The following is a 21,466-nucleotide window of genomic DNA, read 5'->3' as shown; positions in this document are numbered from 1 at the left end:
AGCTACATTTCATTACTACAAAACTGATTAAAAATATTCCAGATCATCTTGTGTAACAAACTAGAAGTCTACTCGCTTTAATTACAAAAATAAGGCTGTCATTCAACAGACAAAATTCACACCCAAACATATACACTTTTTTTTTAAACTAGCTATTTATAATTCAAACGCATGCATTCTAAGGGACTTACACTGCCAATCCATGCAAGCAAGCAGGATATCTTTGGAGCTAGTGCTGTCCTCCATACAACTGACTATGCCCACACACATGCTCTGAAATAAGCCAGGTTCACTTTACAGCTGAAATAAGACTAACTCTCCACTAAATGAGAGCCTTCTATTCTACAATTATCAAAATTCAAAAGGAGCTTTGTGAAACTAAATTTATCCCTGGAGAAATCAGTGTGGTTTTTCCTTTCACAACAGTAAGCCTGGGATTTCATCCAGGATTACTCATGTTTATATGCTTACATAGTTAGGTAAATTTTTCAAACCTGGGACTTCAGGCAGTTCTCAAAGTTTACAATGTATCAAGTACATGATAAATCCAGGATGGCTTCTCTGTAATCAACTGCAAAATTACATACATATATATCTCTATTCAGTTACAAAGTTAAATATTTAACTTCTTTTTAGGAATAGTTATATTGAACATGGTGAAGTTAACAATGTACAGCTCCACCTCATGTCATATTCCCTTCCTATAGTGAAGTTCAAGTCTTATGAAAATATGGGATTGGTTACAAGAATGTCACAGTACCTTGATACAGACAACATAATTCTTAAAAATGTACATACATACATCAATGCCCATTCAGCATTCATCTAGAGAAGGTGCTCTGGCAAAGATTTTGACCAGCAAATACAGCCACGGACTTCAAATCTGTGTGTGCTCTTGCTCCATCTGGTTCTTTAGCTCAGCTAAACATCCAGGTTTGTTCAGTCTGGTAAGAAGGCTAAGAGGTGACCCAATGGTAGCCTACCAACTATCTTGAGGTACATTAAAAAAAAAAGAATGGTGCCAATCTCTTCTTGTAAGTGTCAAAAAAACACAGCAAAGGCAGCAGCCTCAAATTAAAGTCTAGGAGTCAAAGCTGGACTTCAAAAGATAAAATGTTCACTAGGAAAGCACTGCAGCAATGTCACAGATTACCTAGATAGTTATGAGATCTTCATCTCCAGATATTCTTAATGCTCTTCTAGACAAACCCATATCTATTTCAAGCTAGTGTGGTTCTTCGGCCTGATTTTGACAGTGCTGCACCAGATGACCTTCAGCTGTCCCTTCCAGCTGACATGTATGGTATGCCATGATTACTGATGTCAACAGAACATGTGATTTGTTTCACAGTGTTGCTTTTGTTGTGATAGTGTTGCTTTCTAACACTTTTTTACAAGTCTGGCTTGCTTCAAACCACACAATCTGAGTGATGCTGTGACTGCAAAGTTAGCTTTTCTACATAGTGGTTGTCTTCCATTTACCCAAAGACATAAGGACATTCACTGTGATGGCACTACCTTGCCAGTATGAGATCACTTTAGTAAAAGCTACATTACAGCATAGCTGTTATTTATGTAACCGGATTTGATTCAAAATGCATGATGTAATTTTACTTCTGTCTAGAACGCATTTTGTCATGATTATTGGCAAGTCATGGGACTAAGTTCTGCTATGTGCATCAGTGCAGTCCCACTGGAATAATCTCCACTTTCTTTACTTGTTCCTCAGCTGAACAACCTCTCTGACCTCATTTGGCATAGCACACACTCAGCTTTCTCACTGTCTTTGAGGCACCTCCACATCACCACATCTGGGGATATAACCAGGACAACAGCTAGGCTAGTTAGGCATGCTCTTGGACCATGGTGGAGTGTTTAACCATCATGGGACTGAAACCTGGCTCTCAAAGTATCCCCTGACTCTCATGTGGCTTGTGGTGGAGCTGTGTGTTATTGAAGGTAAACTGACATTTTGGCAAAATTTCATTTTAAGACAGTCCAACTATAGAGCTCCAACCTTAGGTGTTAAGACTTTATCATTTAAAAGATAATTTCATCTTATCATTAGCTATGAGACCCCTTTAGTTCTTCTGGACTCCCAAGTATTTCCACGGAGTGTTTTACTGAACATTTCACCTGCATTTGGAAACATGTCAAAGTATTTCACTTTGGCACCTCCTTCATGATAGCAACTTGTTTTAAACAGTCAGTTGTGATGTGCATCATTAGATAAGTCTTCATTAACAAGATTAGCAGCCCATATCTCTTAAAATAACCATGATCTAGAATAAACATCGCAATAAATAAATGTAGAGCAAAAATATGGCAGTTATTGGCTTAGACTGAGAGTTCAAGATTGATGCTTTTTACCTTCTGGATCACAGCCAGCATAAACATCATAATAACCACCAGCACTTTAACTACCATGATGAGCTAATTTGAACTACAGTAGTGGGAAGAATTAAAAAAGGTAAGGAGTATGACTATATAAGATTACCCATGAATGATATAAGCCCTACACTTTCATTCCTTATTCTCAAACATACGTGCCTGTTAGAATATCAGGGCCAGTTGCAAAAGCAATCAAAAGACAAAAGTGAAACATCGTGAGCATTTTTACAACAGGAGATGAGTAGCCTAGCCTTAATCCTATTTCATATGCATGCTATTAGCTCCACATTATTGGAGAGCACCATCTCATGGCAAGCAGACTACTACTAATGACACATGTTTGCTGTATCACAGTGATCCATTAGGGAAGCTGTTATGTGCTGAAGAATAGAGTCACTCATTCAGGAATGTGCTTGTTGATCCTTCACATAGGCTTTCTAGGGTTCTGACTCCTATTGAAAAGAGAAAAAATAAAGAGTATTATTAATTATTATTAACATAATATTAATGTTATGACTACATTGTCATCTCCTGTACCTGTGACCTTTGCTTATAAGGTGACCCTAACCCCAGACCACCTAGGAGCTGAGGATGCATCTCTCTGAAGTACCACCAGACTGAAGAGGAAGTTAACAGAGACACCGCTCCAGGCCTCCAACACTGTATTTTCTAGGAACAGAGCTGCATAGAAGCTGCTATTTCAGGTCATGTCAGAACATCATCTTTTTCCTAGGACAAGTTCTCCAAACTACAAAGTGAGGCAGGCTGCCAAAATAACCTGCTTCTGTGGTCCTCTGCTGAGGTTCCTTCATACTGCTGTCCCTCACGGGGTTCAGAAATAAATGAATTCCTGGCAGAAGAGCTCTATAGATACCCAAGAGCTATCACCCAGGCCTGAAATAGTACTAGCACCAAATACATCTATATCTACAGTATCCAAGGAAAGAAAAATCCTCCCCTCTGTGTCTGATCTACTGCCAAAAGGTGCACCACACATTCTGTTTGAACAAATGTCCAGACTTCCGTATGGCAATAAAATTTCCTCTGTTATACTGCCCGCAACAGAAAGATGGTACCGGGCTTTGTGTTTTGACCTCTAGATATGTATTTGCTAAAACTGAATTCAAAAATGTTCATATTTAAGTTCTGGCTACTCCAGCATTTCAGCATTAAATTAATTATTGTCTAATGAAAAATGCTGAGCCATTATGCCAGGCTTCAGAAAGTCCAGTGAGTGAGTTCTGTCTCCTGTTATAATTAAGCCAGTTACTTACAATTTAGATTGATAATGTGAAGGAGAATGTAATCTTTAAACTTAATTTATCTGCTGTCCAAAATTACTCCCATGTATATGCTTGTTTTCATTTAAAATGCTTTACTCTTCCTTACAACCATCTCGATTGCTTCATTAGCACTAGGGTGATATGAACAAGGTATGGATCACAGCAGGGATGCATCCAAACACAGAGTTCCATCCCACATAGGGATCAAAGAAAATTCAATCTCAACATCTCTAGAATTCCATTAAAAGTCTGCAATACTACACTGACCTTTGATGCCAAAGTAGGTTTCAGTCCAAGAAAGGAGAATACAGTGTTGCTCTCCTTTGATTCAAAAAAGCCATCATAATCCTAGAGAATTAAAAAAAGAAAAGATGAGTCGACATTTGTATTCCTATTTTCCTGACTGATATTACCACACCTTGTATTAGACTAAAGTGTGACATGTAATAATGCTCAGGAAAATATTGATACTTACCCCTATTCTCTTACCCCAACCTAAAACGTAAAGTGCAATGATATCACAAACTACAGGGGCAAAGAAAAACACATAAATTCTCTAACTTCAACATCTCTCACTACTTTGACAGGAAAGCATAAGCATGTACCTGAATCAAAAGAAACTCTATTGTGGGTATATTTTAAAGGTATTTAAATGCAGAATTTCTCCTAAAACCTTTATGGTGCTCTAGATTAAAATGCATTACCCGCATTTCAACAACGATATACTGCTATATCAGTGTGAACTGGGATACTGTGCAGTTGCATAATTATTTAAACAGCCTCAGCCTCCCCAAAACCACAAACACAGCTGCACAAGGACATTTTCTCAGCCTGACCCTCTATACTAAAAGCACCTGTGAAAGACACCGAAAGGCCAGCAGGAGTGTATAAGGGTTCTCAGGCCTCAGATATATTAGCTGACATAATTAGAAAGAGTAAACCTTCTTAAGATGACTTTTTGTTGTTTTCTTCATAAAATATGACATATGCTAATTTAGGAATTAATAAAAATTTACAATTAATTGCCAGAAAGTAAATCCAAGTAAAACAGGCAAATCAACTAAGCCATGGTGTAAACTGAAAGATTACTGAAAGGATTCCCAACAGTGCCATGGATTAAAAAGGAACAATGTAATCACTGAATACCTAGAGGAGTAACAGTAATACAGAAGCTCTGCAGAAGGATGTTTTATTAAGCCCTTGACCTCTAAGAATGAGACTTCAAAAGCTGCATGGACATATTAAACCTTAAAAAAGTTTGTTTTGACTCTTCCAAGGCCGATGAAAACCCATGAGGGACACAGGCTATATAAGCAACACACGAGAAGACAGCCTGTGATCTACCTGAGAAATAACCTTCATTTGCTCCACGGGACTCATCGACAAGTGAGTCACACTCTCTGGAGCTGAAGGTGGGGCAGCAGTGGATGAGTACAGCCCACAGTGAGAAGGACCCTTTCTTTAACATCAGGGCAGGTCTGAATTGCCTGAAGATGCCCATTATAGCCTATAAACTACCAGCAGCCAACCTGCAGGCAGGCAGCTGTTGTGGCAGACACCTTTTTGGGTCCCTGCCAGGAATACTCTCCCTCCTAAGCATCACAGGGAGTCTTCAATAACCCCCAGACATTTCTTTGTCTCAGCAGTTTGTCCAAGGAAGGTTCTGTGTTTGTTCGGGTGAGTCACCATCTCTCAGCACCGTTTTCAAATGCTGGTATTCTCCTGAAGATTCTTAATCCCAGTACTTCAATTAGTTCTATCACTTTAAGACCATGGTTTTTTCACTGTTTGTTAAACTGGTAAGAAAAACAGAGCAAAGAAGGACTCATAAACTGAAAATAATGTCATAAGAAAAAAGGCTGCACTTGTGGCTCTGACAATGACTGACACTCAGCTAATCCACCAACATCTGTTTAACCTAAGCTCTGTAAAGTAATTTAATACTTAATAATAAAAAGCTGTCTTCAAGTACTAGTTATCATTTTACTTTCAGAATTATCGAGTCCTGACTTATTATGTTTTTTCCATATTTTTACTCATTAACAAACCTGGATTCACTTACTGAAAAAATTGTGAAGGTTAAATGGTGAGCTAAGTCTATGTTTGAAAGAGCACAAAACCCAGTGGATTGATTCATTTTAAAAGGATCTGAATATTTAGGAACCACAAGAGATTATGCACCAGAAGCAATCTCCTTGATGTTTTGAAATATCTGCATTGCAAAACGTATTTAAATTCTATTGACACTTACTTTCATGGGCAGTGGGGGAGAAGAAGCATCATGCTTTTAGATAAAGTAGAAGTACATTTTAAATAGGAGAATTTTCCTAGTGATATCTGCAGTTAAAATCTATGATCTCAAAATATTCAAATGTGAAACAAAAAATGTTACAAAAATGCATAATAGTCCTATAAATTTTTTAAGAAATCCCTTTAGTACAGCAGTTTCTTAAGAGATTATGGAGAAGTATGATCTCAATGACTCAGTGGCTGTGTCATGAGTGGTAGGAGTTCAAAGTGGGCATCCCTGGCTTTTCCTGTAACACAGATGAGATAAAGGATACTCCAAAAACATCCTGCCTTTGATCTTACCATTAGAAGGAGAGGAAGTCTGTGAAGATTTGGGCCACATGTAAAGACACTAAATCCATGGGTGAAGACATAAAAATTCTTAGCTCAATAAAGAACATCACACTGCTACCAGCAGTAGATGCAGAGGCTGAAGAAGGAAAACAGCACAAGTTCAGTGAAAATGAGAATTTCATACCCAGGCAGGAGCTTAACTCACTGGTGACCCAATGAGTTCCATTTGGGAAAACTCTGTGGACATTCTGCCTCCCACAGAGGAAGGACACCACCATTCACTGCTTTTGGCAAGTCAGTGGTTCCCTCTTTCTGCACCATGCTTCACCACCACCAGCAGCAAGTTACTACAACCCTCTTGTCATTGTCCCATGCAGTTCTACACAGGGAGTGCTGTGGCTTTGCTGGGATCAGTGGAGCAGTGCTGTCCTGGCCCTGTGCAAGGAAGTGGCTCCCACTGTCAATGGGAGGCACCCAGACAGCAGCAGTTAACCTAAAAATATACAACAAACTGCTACCCACTGCCCCACTTCAAAAGGCAACTATGTGTACAAATATAATTTTGACTGTAGCATTTTAAATTATAAAATTTGGTGCTTTCCAGAGCTGCTAAGCACACTTCATTAATGTATAGAATTCTGGCAACATCAGTAGCTTATCAAAACTGACTAAAAACTGAGTACTAAAACTAGTAGGACATGGAGACAGTGCACATGAATCATCAGCAATGCAGAGATGTTCAATCCCTCTGGAGAAGTTGAAATGCCAAAAATACAGATAATAAATCCCATGACTGAGGGTATGAAATGCTACTGAGAAAGACAAATGCCAGTTAGGAGGAAAAAATACATCTCAGGATGGTTGAAAGGGACAAAGAAGGGACAGGAGGATAAAGAAGGTAACTAAAAAGCTATTTCAAGGCAGAAAGGACTTTTCAACAGGATAACAGCTAGCTGACTGCTTTAGGCATGGTTCCTCACCCTTAAAGTTGGCGTCAGGTCCACCAGCCACCCTAACCTGAGCAGGATACAGCCTCTCTGTTTTAACACCACAACAGTTACAGCATTTGATGCACTCAATGAGCTGCTAGGGAGTGGATTAGCTGACCTAATAAGCTCTTGCTTTGTTGAAAATAAACTGAAGCCACTGTAGGTGAGCTGCTTGCCTGTAGCTCACCTATAAACAGGCAAAATCTTGGTGGCCTTGTGTGGCTTAAAGCTCTGCTTTGCTCTCCCAGCTCCTGCTGAGTGACTCTAAACTGGGACAGAGAGACAAACTGTGGCTGCAAAGGTCTTCAGGACCAATGTTACCCCAGAGGGTAATGGAAGGAAGGCTAGGAAGGCTGTGAAGCTCACTGCGGTGGCAGAATGCTTGGTACTAGATGTGTTAGTGGGCACATGGAATGCACTTCCAGAGCATATTGAAGATGCTAAAGGTTTCCACCAGAAGGTTCAAGTTAATGAAAGAAAAATGTCGTAAGAATTACTAAATTGGTTAAAGTGACATTTATTTCAGAAAAATAACCAGAGACAAGGAAAATACTCAACCATTTTATATCTTGACTTGTTTGTGGTCTTTCCTAGGCTTATGGCCACTGTTGGGACAAAACTGGGCTTGATGGACCTTCAGTCTAACAAATGGAAGGCCATTTATGCTAATTTTAAGGCGTATCATACACTAGGTTTTAAAATGATCACAGAATCAGAGAATGACTTGGGCTGGAAGGGACCTCAAAGATCATCTAGTTCCAACCCCCAATACTCAGCACAGCCATGTGATGTTGTCCATTAAGTATGATGGTAAAGGGGAAAAAAAGAAACCAAAACACAAAACAACCCAAGCCTCCAAGCCTCACACTTCCACAGCTTTGTTTTTAAAATCTGAATCTTTGCAGGTTATCCTGGAAATAAAAGGTGCTGTAGCTGTGTTGCACCTCTTTAAAACCAGATTAATCAAAGATAGGAGAACTTTGTTAATGTATACATTATGCAGTAATCCCAAAGACCACCTACTGCCCAAATGCTACAAAAACTAACATCTGCTTAGTCTTTGAGACACTGGACAAACATTCAGGAAATCTGACACAAATGTCTTAGGTTCTTCTGGCCTTCATGTGGGTTTCATCCCAATTTACTCCGCCAGGAAAACAATCGGTCCTTAGGAATTCTCACCTCTTTAAGAATCCCACTTCCAGGGTAGGTTCTTCTCTCAACAGCAATGGCCAAGCTCACAAAGCTCAACCTGGATACAGCATTAGCTGTATCCCAGCTGTGATGATCACTAGACCTTAAGTGTGATGTATTCCTGGTGCTGGAAAACCAGATCACTGCAGTGATGTAATTACAGACGCTGCCATAATTAATTTGGCTCAGGATTTTGTTAAGCAGGTATACTCAGGATTGTTTAAATAAACACTGTCACTGCTGAGAGAAACTATTTACTGCACACCAAAGTTAAAATTGGTAATACTGAAGATCCGCATAAATAATTATTTGGGTTTCAAGGAACATAGCAGAAACATGAAGGTGTTGGATCTAAGTAAAACATTAAAACAAAGTAGATTTACAGTTAGCAATTTTACCTTCACTAATGCACTGAAATTAGGAGAACATGACATCTAATGAACATTCAAAGACAGCAACTGTGAATAAAATTCTTTCCAGTAAGTTTCTGTAAACAAGCAAGTTGTTTTTGTTGCTGTTTGCTTTTAGTTGGCAACAAGAGTAAGCTCATTAAACATCAGACAAAACTTTATTGCTTACCACACTGAGAAGCAGAAAAACAAGAAACCCACCCAAATGTAGCTTGCAGAGCTTTTCCTATGAAGATTTTTAAAGTGCAGTGATTACTGGACAACACTTACAGATTACTCCAATGGCATGCTGTTCAAATTTATTTCTCTTTGTCAATATTTTTAATGTAAGATTATGATCTCTCTGTTCTTATAAAACAGATGACATAATTGCTCCTTCAAGTAATATTGGGGAGCTCATAATTTAAACACATTGAATCAGCACTTTGCTACTGACTGAGTTAATACTGTGTGCCATTGAGAATGAGCTGTTAACATCCTCCCTGAAAAGGGCAGTTCAGTTCTCCAGAACAGATGACATTCATTTACTGATCTGATTAGGATTACAATGGAAAACTCTTATGCAGCACAGCTCTCCTTGGAGAATGCGTGTGCATGTGTGAGTCTCTTCTAATATTATATAAACATATAAATAAAATAAGATCTTGTCTGTACAACACAGAACAAGCAAAACGTGACAGTTTTCATTACCTAACCTTCTGATAAGATCTCTGCACAGGATTTTTAAAGAACTTATAGAATTGACTCTACGAAACAACTTGTTACTCCTCTACTAAAAGCCAGATGTTTATTTTGGTAATCTGTCTAGTTGTAGCCTTCCAGAAACAAAGGCTTTAATAAAAGGGAGCAGATGTCAGCCACATCTCTATTGTTTGGACAGTACAGGACAAACTCAGGCTGATGTGATGTTTGCCATTCACGCAGCAATGGTGCCAGGGTACACAGACATCAACTGTCTAAGAACTGATACTCCTCACCTCCAAGGCCGGGAGTCCAAGTGCAGCAAGACTTCCCTTAGACAAGCACTGAAGACCTCAAATCTAGTGCCTAGTGCCCACCTGGGGTAGGGGAATATTCTGGGGAGTTAGTGGCAGAATCCATAAGTACTGTGATGGTGAGAGCTGTCACCTCCACCTTCTGTGCACCTTCCAGCTCACTGTGTCATTTTACAAATTTTTTGGATAAGAATATTATCAAATCAGACCACGACAGGAATTTGAGAAAGGGAGAGATGGAAATACCAGGGAGTTAACTATGGTAGTCAGCCTGTTACATGAGGTAATGACTATAAGACACAAAATGACCATGTTGCACAGTAGCTCTGCATGCACATATTTTAACTTGGACACAAGTGGAACAGTAGTGGACTGAACTACTTATTTCATCCTGGCTGTTCTCTGACAACAGTAATGGCCTTTTCTAGATATTGTTCCAAAATACTGCTACATCTGTATTCTGTGCAATACTATGTGACTTCAAAGTGTTACTGCCACTTATTAAAATTTCTTAGCCTTTCCTCATATCATTTATCTTCTATATTAGAACTGGCCTCTTAAAAAGAGTTTAGTTAAAGTAGTCCAACATCCTCAATAATAAAACCTGTTTTTTTCAAGAAAGCATGGCACAATAGGAAGTTTCTGTTCCATGGAAAGGAGAATTAGGATCTCAAACAACATTTTGAATAATTATGTCATACTTGCTGAAAAGTTTTGCAGATTATCAGTGTAATAAATATAAATATGAAAAAGAAATGTGTGGTATTTTCCACTATATCCTGCAAAAGTAACAATTTTAATTTTATACCAGTCCCTTTTAAGTGTTCTAAAATGCATAAAAACCTTACATTGTTATATTTAGGAAATAAAAAGTCTGCAAACAGAGTTAGGTATCTCCAGAGACATCTTTGATGCCTATCATCTTTATGTTAAGGGATTGTTTAAAAAATACCGGCTACTTTGCTTTGAAGCAGCAATTAATGAAGTTTATTTAGTCCAAATAAAAACTGTGGTGCTCAACAGGATTGTACTCTCTCCACTACAGGGTAAACAGCAGAACTATTATACTTTACTAAAATTACTCCTGACTTTTCTGAAGAAAATAAAATTCTTGGATTATTTCATTTTTACTCAGTTGCTGAGCTTCTATTTTTTAAGCCCTGACACCAGGCAAGCCGGCTACTCTACACTTTGCCTCTGGTACCACATTTTCCTTTATGAAGTACATATTGCACAGAACTAAAGCTCTTTTCCTCAGGACACAGAAAAGCAATGGAGAAGTGGATGGCAAAAGCATAGGCATAGTCTGAAAGTTATAACTAGCCCTTGTGAATGATCTGAGCAGAATCCTCCCAACATGGAGAAGACTCTTGTGCAGGGCTTGCCTTCCAACACCAGCTCTGCCTTCTATATTCCTCACTTGAGACAAGGCCTTAATCAGGAAGATAAACTGTGCATGTCACTGGCCTCAAGTCACATTCAGCCTAGGGTTTGTGGATGCCTGTGAGCCAAGAACTGCTCCAATACAACTGCAAAAGGTAATTAAGAACAATTTCACACAGAGCTTAAATTAGCCATACAGGAAACTCTACTTCTGATGGCAAAAATAATTAGTCAAGAAAGTTTCAGCATCATTAACTATTAACAATTGTTACATGATCTCTGAGCAATTCACATTAACTTTTATCTGGCAAAATAATCCCTCTTCTAAAAGCAGACCTGGACCAAAAAAATGCTAAGTGAGTCAGATATCTCCAAGGGTGCAGAGAATCAAATGTAGACTTGCTGGATACCAAATTAGCCTCACAACTCCTCTAGCTCCTAAAGTGAACACACTACAGCAGGCATGTTAAGGTGAATTCTGCCACATTGTTTGAGTATCTAGAGATGGAGTTCAAGCTCTCTGTACCTGCAGGCACAAGAATAATAACAAACTCTCCAATGACAGGCCAGGACAGAAAATCTGAGGTGGCCTCTAGCCAATTTTGTTAAATTCTCTTCTTCCTTTTATCAGTGAGCAGTTACTTATTTGTAATGTGACACCTATAAAAAAGGAAGAAAAAGAAACATGTGTGCACCTTTTCAGTCTTAAAAAAACCCAGAACAGAATGATACAGAACAGTGCAAAGAAATCAGGGCTACAATAATTGTCTGTGCACTGAATAGTTTCCCAAGAACACTGTACCTCTTTCAGCAGCCTACTTTCTTTCTTTCTTGTCTATATGCCTTTGCTGTTTTGTTGGAGTTAACACCCATATATTACATTTCAGGGGAGGACAATAAATATCACATATCTCTGTCTCTACTGCTGCCCACTAGGCACTCTATCAGGACTCACCATAACACTCTAAACCATATGAACAGCTTCAAAGGAAAAAAAAAACAGCCTGCTATGTAAATATATTCCCTTTGGCTCAAATTCCCACCTGGAGATCGATTTCCTTTTAATTTTGGTTGGCCTGAATTTCAGGCAATCTCCCTTCAGTGGCAGATTTCTGCATATAAAACCATCACTGTTCAAAGTGCTAACTTGCAGCTCCACAAAGTGCAGTTTCACTGGGAAGTGGCTATTTCCAGTCTTCTGAAAGATCCAGGAGTCACTTCTAGTCTAAGAAAAGTTGTGTACTCAGCTGTGGAGAATTCAAAAAGAGGGAGGTGTGAAGCACAGGCCTAATTTCAGACATTCAGTTTTCCAGCATTTCTGGTTTTCTGCTTAAATACCTGGGCTGCTGCAGGGCACTGCTGCCTGGGTAGAGAACCTGGTAAAAGGACGTTATGCAGATACTCACATAACCAAGAGCCATGTCCCTGAAGAACACGGAAACAAGGAACAGGCAGACCAGGCTGCCAGAACTGAAATGGCTGCAGTGAACTTGGATTGGGAATGTAAGGACAAGCTGACCACAGCTCAGTGGGCCCGTGACACATCAGGACACCTAGGAGGAGATGCAACGTAGAGACAGGCTCATAATCAAGGCGGGGACCTGACCACTGAAGTCACTCAGCAGGTTATCCATGAGTGTGAAACGTGTACCATGATCAAGCAAGTCAGGTGGGAAAAGCCCCTCTGCTGTGGAGAACAGTGGCTGGGAAAGACACTATGGGATTATATTCTTCGGGGAATATAATCCACAATTTGAGTTGCATTTCATAGCTGGAGGTGAAAGTGCTATATCAGGAGCTACTAAATCTAACTGAAGATGAGCTCTGTAAGAAACTGGGCAAGACAAAACTGATTCCAGTGCCCAACAATACAACACAACCTACCAGATCTGATTAAGGCTCTACTCCAAATTAACCCCACTTTACTATTCTTTATGCAAAGTGCATGAGTTTTCTCCAGAAACATGCACTAGACACTAACATCTCCTCAATCTTACAGAGCACTAACTAGAGCAGGATACCTATACTAATTTCAGATTTACACTACTGCAAATTTGAAAAGCAGGATTTTGTCTGATTTGTCTGAAAGGTAGATTCTGTTCTTACACACAATTTTATAGCAATGTCACTAAGATGAAACAACAGACTGTAAAGTCATGAAAATATGTAAATTATCATATTGTTGGTGCTATAACATAGCACTTAATTATCAGTAAAATTATTTGTGTTTTTGTGTGCTTGCAGCTCTTATCTTGTTCACAGGAAATAAAAATTGTTCTTGCCAAGTACTTTATTTCAAAATCTATTAGCATAACTTGTTACTGAAAAATTGGGAGTGCATCTCAGAATACTGAGGAAAAGGAGAATATAGATTAATGATTGTATTTGCAATTACATCAAGTAAGAAAAACCACAAGGTCTTACCCACACTTCAAAACATGGAGTTTGTTTCTTGGTACCAGAAGAATCCCTCCCTCTGTGGTACAAGACACTCTGTGAACCAGTAAACATCAATCATCTTTTGGTACCTTTCTCCCCTCCTACATGAGTTGTCAGATGTTCAAATGGTTGACACAAATTCATTTTGGATACTTACTGAAACCATTAGATACAAACTTCCTCTAGCCTGCAGTTACATCCTGAAAAGTGATTATTACAAATGGTGATGTCCCAGCCAGGAAAATCTAATCTTAGATAATAAACCCCTTGTGCACATTGCTGAGGTTTTTTATTAAGGAGAAAATAGTGAGAAAAAATATCCCTAAACAATTAATGCTAATATTAACATAGAAAAACTAGTATAGCTATGAACATAACATTGAGTCATGGACATCATATGCTTGTGAACTTCTATTAAAATAACATGACCAAAATAAAAAGTATACCTATTTTGCTTTGCACTGTCTAGCCCTCCTACCTTTAGAGGAATAGCAATGGGCCTGACCAGTTTGTATCGTAAGTGTGTGTAAATTGTCAGCAACAATGCATAAAACAGAATAAGTACATAGAAAATCTCCTGATAAGACTGTAGAATGCAGAAAAACAGACAGTGATTTTAATAGATAAAACTGGATTAAAAATTGCCTGGGCACAAATCAGAAATTATAAGCTACAAATTTCACTAACCCAACTAACAGAAAACTCAGTATTTTTTGTTTAAGTTATTTAATAGAGATTATGCTTTAGTTATTTATGTCAAGATAAGCACATGAAAACACTCAGTGTGGAAATGACAGAGACAAGATGTGCAGGGTTTGCTGACTTTTATCTAATTGCAATATTTTATCCCTGCTTCCAGCACTGACCTCCTTTGCCTTCTACATAGTGTTTTGCCTCCACATTATTACTTAAGAAGTTCATTAACTAATGCAGCAGGTTAACTCATGAAGGTTGGAGATCCAGCACATACTTTCTCCTTCATCCTAAAAAATATAGTTTCTTTCAAAGCATGTTTGCTTTTAAAGATGTTCATGCAGACAGTGAAGTCAAGTAATAGGATTAACTCTGCTCAAACGAAATGGCTATCAGCTCAGCAGACAGATTAATGAGATCATCTCAACATGTTGCATGACATCTTCTGCCTTGCTAATTCCAAATAGCAACATCTAAGACTAGGTTAAAACACTCTATAAAGGCAATCTGAAAGGGTAAGAAACAACAGCTTTAAATTGTTGTGTTTCCCAGGCAAACTACAATCACACAGAACAATGTAAAGGTTGTCATTTGTAAGTGAGGGGCTGATCCATAAGCGAGGGTAATAATCCCTTCCATGTCCCAGATACATTTCTTTGATTGACTTACCTCACCTGGAAATAAGAAGATAAGAGTTATACTGCTGAGGTAAACAAGTAAGGCCAATACAAAGCACATGGGAAGGATGTTAAATACTTTGCTTTGAGAAACCAGTTAGCTGCTGCATCATACTCAATCTCTTTGTTGCAGAGGATCCTAAATCACTTTTTATATCCTTCCTGCATTAAGCAAACAATTGCACTGCAGTCAACAGGCTCTCAAAAGATCTGAGCAGCACAGTTGAATCCAGCAGGGACTAAGTCAGAACCACTTTGGATGTACATATCGAAGGCTATTGCTTCATCTTGCACTGGTGGATGGAGAAGCTTACACCAAAAAAGCAGCCCAACCATCTCCCTGCTGTCAGATTTACAGCAAATAGTGCTCATTTATCCTAAACACTCTGATTGCATAAAGATGCTCTGAGCATAAATGAAATTTACACCATGACAGCAGCAGAGAAGGAGCTTAATTACAATAACAATAAAACTCAATCTAGCCAGTGTTCTCATTTACTTTGCCAAACACAGACTTCCTACTGAATTTTTGTGCTTGGACTAGACCCAAGCAGCAAGAATGCCATAAATTCCCAGCTTACAGTAGTCTCACCAGGTACTTTACCATCAACAGGTCGTACATTAAGCTTGTGTCATTTCTGTTTTTACATTCCTGGAGGGAATCCCCTAGACAGCCCTAGGATTTACAGAAAAATGACCTGAATTTTCCATGTATGATCATTACCTGATCCTATTGCCCCATTAATTCAGATTCTACTAGAGAAAGCTCAACAGCAAATCCCATGTTTAAATGGCCAGCTGAGTGTACTAATATATTGTCCACTGAGAACCATAACTTACTTACCCCACAGTACCGATCATCACTGAATATCTGTGGTGGCAGTGGATTGCCTTGTGCAGGCTGCCTATCCTCAGGAATATTTTTATACATCCATTGTCTCTTCTCCTCTGACATGGTGATATCCACTTCTTCAAACTCTATGCGGTTGGCTTCCAGAAACCTCACCACATCCTGCTGCCTCTTCTTTATCTAGATGGAAGAAGAAAAATTTAAAAACCTAGAATCAGATCAAGCCCTCCATAACACAGACATGCTTACAAATCTGAGAACATTCCTCCCCTCCCATCCCACTTTCATAAGATGGGAAGTCACAAACTCAGAAAGACAAAGGAGAATTTTTTTTCAGTTTTAAATTCATAAAAGTTAAGCATTGCTGTTTCTTTACATGTTGGCAAAGATTATACTTCTTCACCTCACTTGTGAGGTGGCTGTCTGTTTAATTCAGCTTTGGTAATTTCAGCCTTTACCCTCTAAAAATATTTTAAAAAGCAAACTGTAAGGGTCTCTTCAGAAGTAGAAGTTAAAAGAGGCAGTCAGTGTTCAAAGATATTAGGGGCTATATTTTTTTAGCCCCTAAAAATGCAATGTACCTAAAAATGCAAGGTAAATAACCTGGCATGTCTCAGAAGAATTTACTCCTAAAAGTGTTCATTGAGATGAACATGTCAATACATCTGAAAAAAACCCACCTCAGCTACACACATTTTTGTTTTTCTAAACACCTACACATTTTTTAAGTGCAGCTCAACAGTTTCCCAAGCCAGGCTTGTTGAATATTTAGCTAAGAGTGTCTGTCAGCATAATATACATGCCTGAAAGTAAGCATGATGTCATCTCCTGAAAATGTATTTAAAAAAAAAAAAAAAAAAAGCACAAGGTTTGTATTAAATGTATGGGTTTTCTGCCCCTCAAAGAGATTATCATCTTTATACAGAGAGGCAGAACTCTGAGAACACTGGCAGTTTTCATCTCATTGCAGTTAAGATTGATTGGACCCAATGATCTTAGAGGTCTTTTCCAACCTTAACAATTCTATGATATTAAGATCAGCCCTTAAGAGCTAGCTGGGCTTCAAGAAGATACTGTCAGGTAAAGACAACCTCTGCCTCAAATAGGACTTGATATCAAGACAGCAACCTTGGAAATGAAAGTCTATGTAGTTTTTGCATCAACCTGATGAAATGAATACTTTCAGAAAGGAACTATAAATTATGTGCCATATTTTTTACAGCTATCATCACAGTGTTATTTGAAAAAAAATTCAGCTGTAATAATTTTACAGTATTCCTGGAGTGTCATATCCATGCAGTTGCTGGCTGGCATAAAGCCCAGGTGGATGAATCATGCCTGTGGGTATCATATGACCTAGATATTATTTGGAAATCAGAGGATTTTTAAAATGCATGTGTTAGTTGCTCCTGTCACACAACCGAGTCTACCTATCTAAATGCATCACAAAAATACAAATTTTTGGAAGCAATACTGATGGAATTCTTATTTCCTTTAAATACGGCAGCCATCCTAAGAAACTACAAATACAAAGCATTGAAACAATTACTGCCTTTCTTAAGAAGTGGACTGCACAGTAAATTTGTGTCACAATGTCTTATTCTTTTTCTTTTATTTGCACACACTGGCACAGTTTTTTAGGCATATGTGGAAGAATCACTTTTTCATAGAGAAGGCAGCTCCTAAACTTTCATGTAAATAATGCATTATCAACAACAGCAAAATTACTTCATCATCATCACTGGTGGTACCAAAGGCAACACACCTTTTACTGCGTCCCTAAAAATTCAAAGTATAGAAGTGAAAGAAAAAAATATTTTCCTCACATGAAATCCCTCCTGCACTGGTCAGAGCAATGAGCAAACTCCAGAGTGGCTGGGCCACCCCTCTGGCCCCAAGGCCAATTGGAATCCTCCAGCCAAAGCTATTAAACCTTCAGCCTCTCAAAGCTGCTGCTCGCAAACTGCACACTGGGAATGATCCCTGGCATGCTGTAACATCTAAATCATGGTCATGCTTGTGAGACTCTAAGTTAGCCTTGGCTAAAGCTGACTGTGCCAGCAACCATTCTTCAAACAGTTCCAGAGCACCAGAGAGCTCCATTCTCAGAGCCAGGACATGCACTAGTACAGGTGTATCCACATGGACCCATTTCCATCTGCTGTCTCCCAGCAGCCAGTAAACAAAGCAACTTAGGTTTAGTCAGATCCCTATCATTTTACAGTTCACACCATTAGAATTCTCCCACAAGCACAAATTTCCTAATGCCTCATTTTATTTTTATAAAACTAATTAAGATGTTGAAGTGAAGTAAATTGGGGTTTTCAGTTTTTTTAGCCATAAGCCTTGCAATTCTCCACATGACATCTGTTTGAGTTATCAGCTGTGGATGTACCAGCTGCATAAACCTAAACAAACTAGCCTGAAAATTTCAAACCAAAAAACTAGCATTTTCTCCCTCCCAATTTATTTGATTCAGGCCTATAAACTGAAACAAGAGCATTAGTTGTATTTAAAATCCTATTAAATTACGCCTTGTTGTTTAAGAGGGATGCTCAGAGCATCTGTCACAACAGAAGCCAGCTGATTATTCCCCAAGAAAACCACAGGACCTTTGTCTCTGTCTACAACTGGATCTGTGCCTCAGCAGTGCGTCAGCCTCCCAGTCCTGCCTGCAGCTCTCATCTGCACTCACCCGGAGCCCTAAAAGCTGCCAGCATTTGGCCACAGGAAACACGGGGCAAAGGCAGCATGGCACAAGGAGCAGCGTCAGTCCCTGCTTCTTCACCAGCCTGTCCTGTCAAGAGCCCCGTGGAGAAAAATACATCCTCATTTGACAAACTACGGAGGTGGATAATACTCTCTGTAAAGTATCTCGCTGCTACCAAGGTTTCTCGAGTCTGATGACACTGAAAGCAACCTGAAAAAAAGAATTCATTGTCAGAGGTACCATGTTCAGAAATACTTGGTTTGTGGCTATTCATACACCACTCTGGGAAAGTGTTTGTAATCTTACACAACACACTGCTTCAGCATCAATATATTTTGTGTTTAATACCTTTCAGCACACCAGATGACACTGCAAAATACACTTTCAAAGCATATATCCACTGTGAAGTTTCAGAGTAAAGTCTTCATGTAATATGATCCTAATCTATCTTTAAATGCAGTGAGAAAACCCTGATGGAGTTAATGGTCTGCTATTATAGTCCAATGTTTGCCTCCCCTATTTTTAGGAGGGTAGTTATTTTCTGAACATCATTTATCTGGGTTTGATTTTAGTGTTAATCTATATTTCTATTCACAAAACTAAGTCAGGAAAAAAATCCCCAGAGACAACTCAATTTTATCCTTGTATTCAGAGCTGGTATCTTTATTAGGATTAAAAAGCAGCAAAAATAGGATGTCCATTGTGATACATAAAACTGCTAAAATGAGCTTATCGCTTAATCGGTAACCTGATTTATAAAGGAAGTATTTTGTAGATAAAGTATTCTTTCTGTCCTAGTTTTCATTTCTTTATACTGATTTGCAACAGGTAACAAGAGGATATATTTTCAAACTGCTTTGGAGAAATATGTCAAAGACATACTCAGGCCAGTCCAGGTGGGACCACTGGGATTATCCGTTCTGACTTTCAGCATCCCTGAATTAATTCTTCTAAGGAGTAAAGGGTTTCTTCAGACTTCTTTTTCACTCTAAGCTCCATTCAAATTCCTGAGCTGATAATAACAGAGAGCTGGTCTTTGCAATTTGTTTCCACAATTAATTGACTGTCTTAACTCGAAATATTTTCTTGCTTCTGTTCAGAATCCACCTCACTTCAGCCACCTCACTTTTCACATCTTTGCCCAGACTAAAAAAGGTTCTGTTCTAATATTTCTGTTTCCCACACAACTAATACCAGATCTCCCAGCTAAGCTGAACACTGATCTCTGGTAGCAAGAGAAATCATATTGCTCATTCAGTAGCAGAATGAGAAAATGAGGATGCTACCATTATAAATTATGTCCAAATTGGAGCAGAAGTTTAGAAAAATCAGATTACATCGTTTATCCAAAGTTCCCTGGAAGCTTCTCATCATTTCCAACTTCCAAGTAAAAGTTTCCTTCTTTTTTGCCCTATGTTTCCTGAACCTGATTTCAGAAGTTCTCCTGTCCTCGAAAGGCTTCCCTACTGACAGCTGCTGAACCAGAGGAGCATAGCATGTGGTCTCTTAATTACTATAATCAGCTGCATCTCATCATTCCATACTATTTTAACCAAGATATTCAATACCTTGCAAAAATCTTAGTAGTCCAGGATTTATCTAACTCAGATAAGATAAATGAATATTACTTCTGCACTACTATATGCAAGATGACTCAAGTCACAATACTAATAGGAACTGTGCCATTGATTCAAGAGAACTTCTCTGCCTTTTTTCACTAGCCCAGTTAATATAAATGGGAAAAAGCAGACTCATTCTCAGTTTCAAATTTCTTCACAGTGTCAACAGGAGGAATGTTGCTGAGTGTCTGGTTCTCACAAAGTGGATGTGGAAGCTTGGTTTTCTGCTGTAGACTCTACCCCCCACCTTCTGGAGATAAGGTATTCCCTGGGTTTCTGTCTTCCTGCCTGCAAGTGGAGGGAATCACAGCAGATACCCTCCATGAATTGGTTGGTGACTGAGATGTGCAGCACTGACTGTTTTACAGTCTCATCCTCTTGGAACTGAAGGAACTGACAGCCTAGCCTCAACTGTCCACTCCTTCCAGACAGATCCCAAGAACAAACAACTTTCTAACACAAAATCCTCCCCCCAAAAATATTCAGACCACACATGTTGAGTGAGAACAAAGCCTTATGAGGTTATCTTCTAAGTTGGCTTGTCAGATCACAGGCACATTTTAGAAGCTTGACATTTAAAAAACAAAAATTGAATGCATGTCTAAGTTCATCTCAAATACTTGTTTCACAGCCTAGTACACCTGTGCCTCTAAAGACAGAGATGGTCCTGCTAATGTTCTTCCTTCTTTTTTAATTTGGTTACTCTTTCCACACACCTGCCCTCACTCCAGAACTGCATCAGCCACGTTATCCACCCACTGACTCAGCCAAAAACTGAATGTATTGCATTTGGCAGGGGCACCTTTATGGCGCAGTTTGATGATACAACTCAGCAGATCTCACTGCTGGCTGTCACTGAGATGACACAATGTTCCTCTCTCCTGCCAAGTACCTCCTGCAGCTTTCCTCACACAAGCATAATGCAGGAACCAGGGGAACAAGGGAAGGAGCATCAATAACGTCAGCACCACAATCTTACCAGTTTATATCAGGAACAAAACTGCATCCTAAGAAAATGGCTCAGCAGTGGCTAAAGGTACAGGTATCTGAAATATGAACTGCAGAAGCAGCATGTGTTACATAAACACAAGCTCAACTCACTCCCACAACTGAAAATATTATATGTGAGCCTCTGCCTTTACAAGTCATGCAAACATAACCAAAGGGACTGTTGCAATGTAAAATGCAGATGGAATATTGCTACTGCAGAGGATTACTTATCTTCACTTTTCACACAGATGTGGCTTAAC

At 39.0% G+C, this 21,466-nt stretch overlaps 1 protein-coding gene across 1 annotated transcript in view; it reads right to left on the bottom strand.

Annotated features, from left to right (window-relative positions):
• Positions 1–269: 269 nt before the first annotated feature.
• The window catches only part of SH3BGRL2 (SH3 domain binding glutamate rich protein like 2), a 36,838-nt gene continuing 15,641 nt past the window's right edge, over positions 270–21,466 (bottom strand). Inside the window, exons 3-5 of the mRNA XM_068182995.1 lie at positions 15,882–16,067; positions 3,936–4,022; positions 270–2,840 (exon numbers count right to left, since the gene is read on the bottom strand). Of these exons, the coding sequence (XP_068039096.1) occupies positions 2,829–2,840; positions 3,936–4,022; positions 15,882–16,067 (285 nt within the window). The 3' untranslated portion in view covers positions 270–2,828. The remainder of the gene's footprint in view (positions 2,841–3,935; positions 4,023–15,881; positions 16,068–21,466) is intronic.

Source organism: Anomalospiza imberbis, chromosome 3, assembly GCF_031753505.1.
Source record: "Anomalospiza imberbis isolate Cuckoo-Finch-1a 21T00152 chromosome 3, ASM3175350v1, whole genome shotgun sequence".
NCBI lineage: Eukaryota > Metazoa > Chordata > Aves > Passeriformes > Viduidae > Anomalospiza > Anomalospiza imberbis.
Note: the sequence above shows the minus strand (reverse complement) of the source record. Positions and strands in the feature narration are given on the sequence as shown.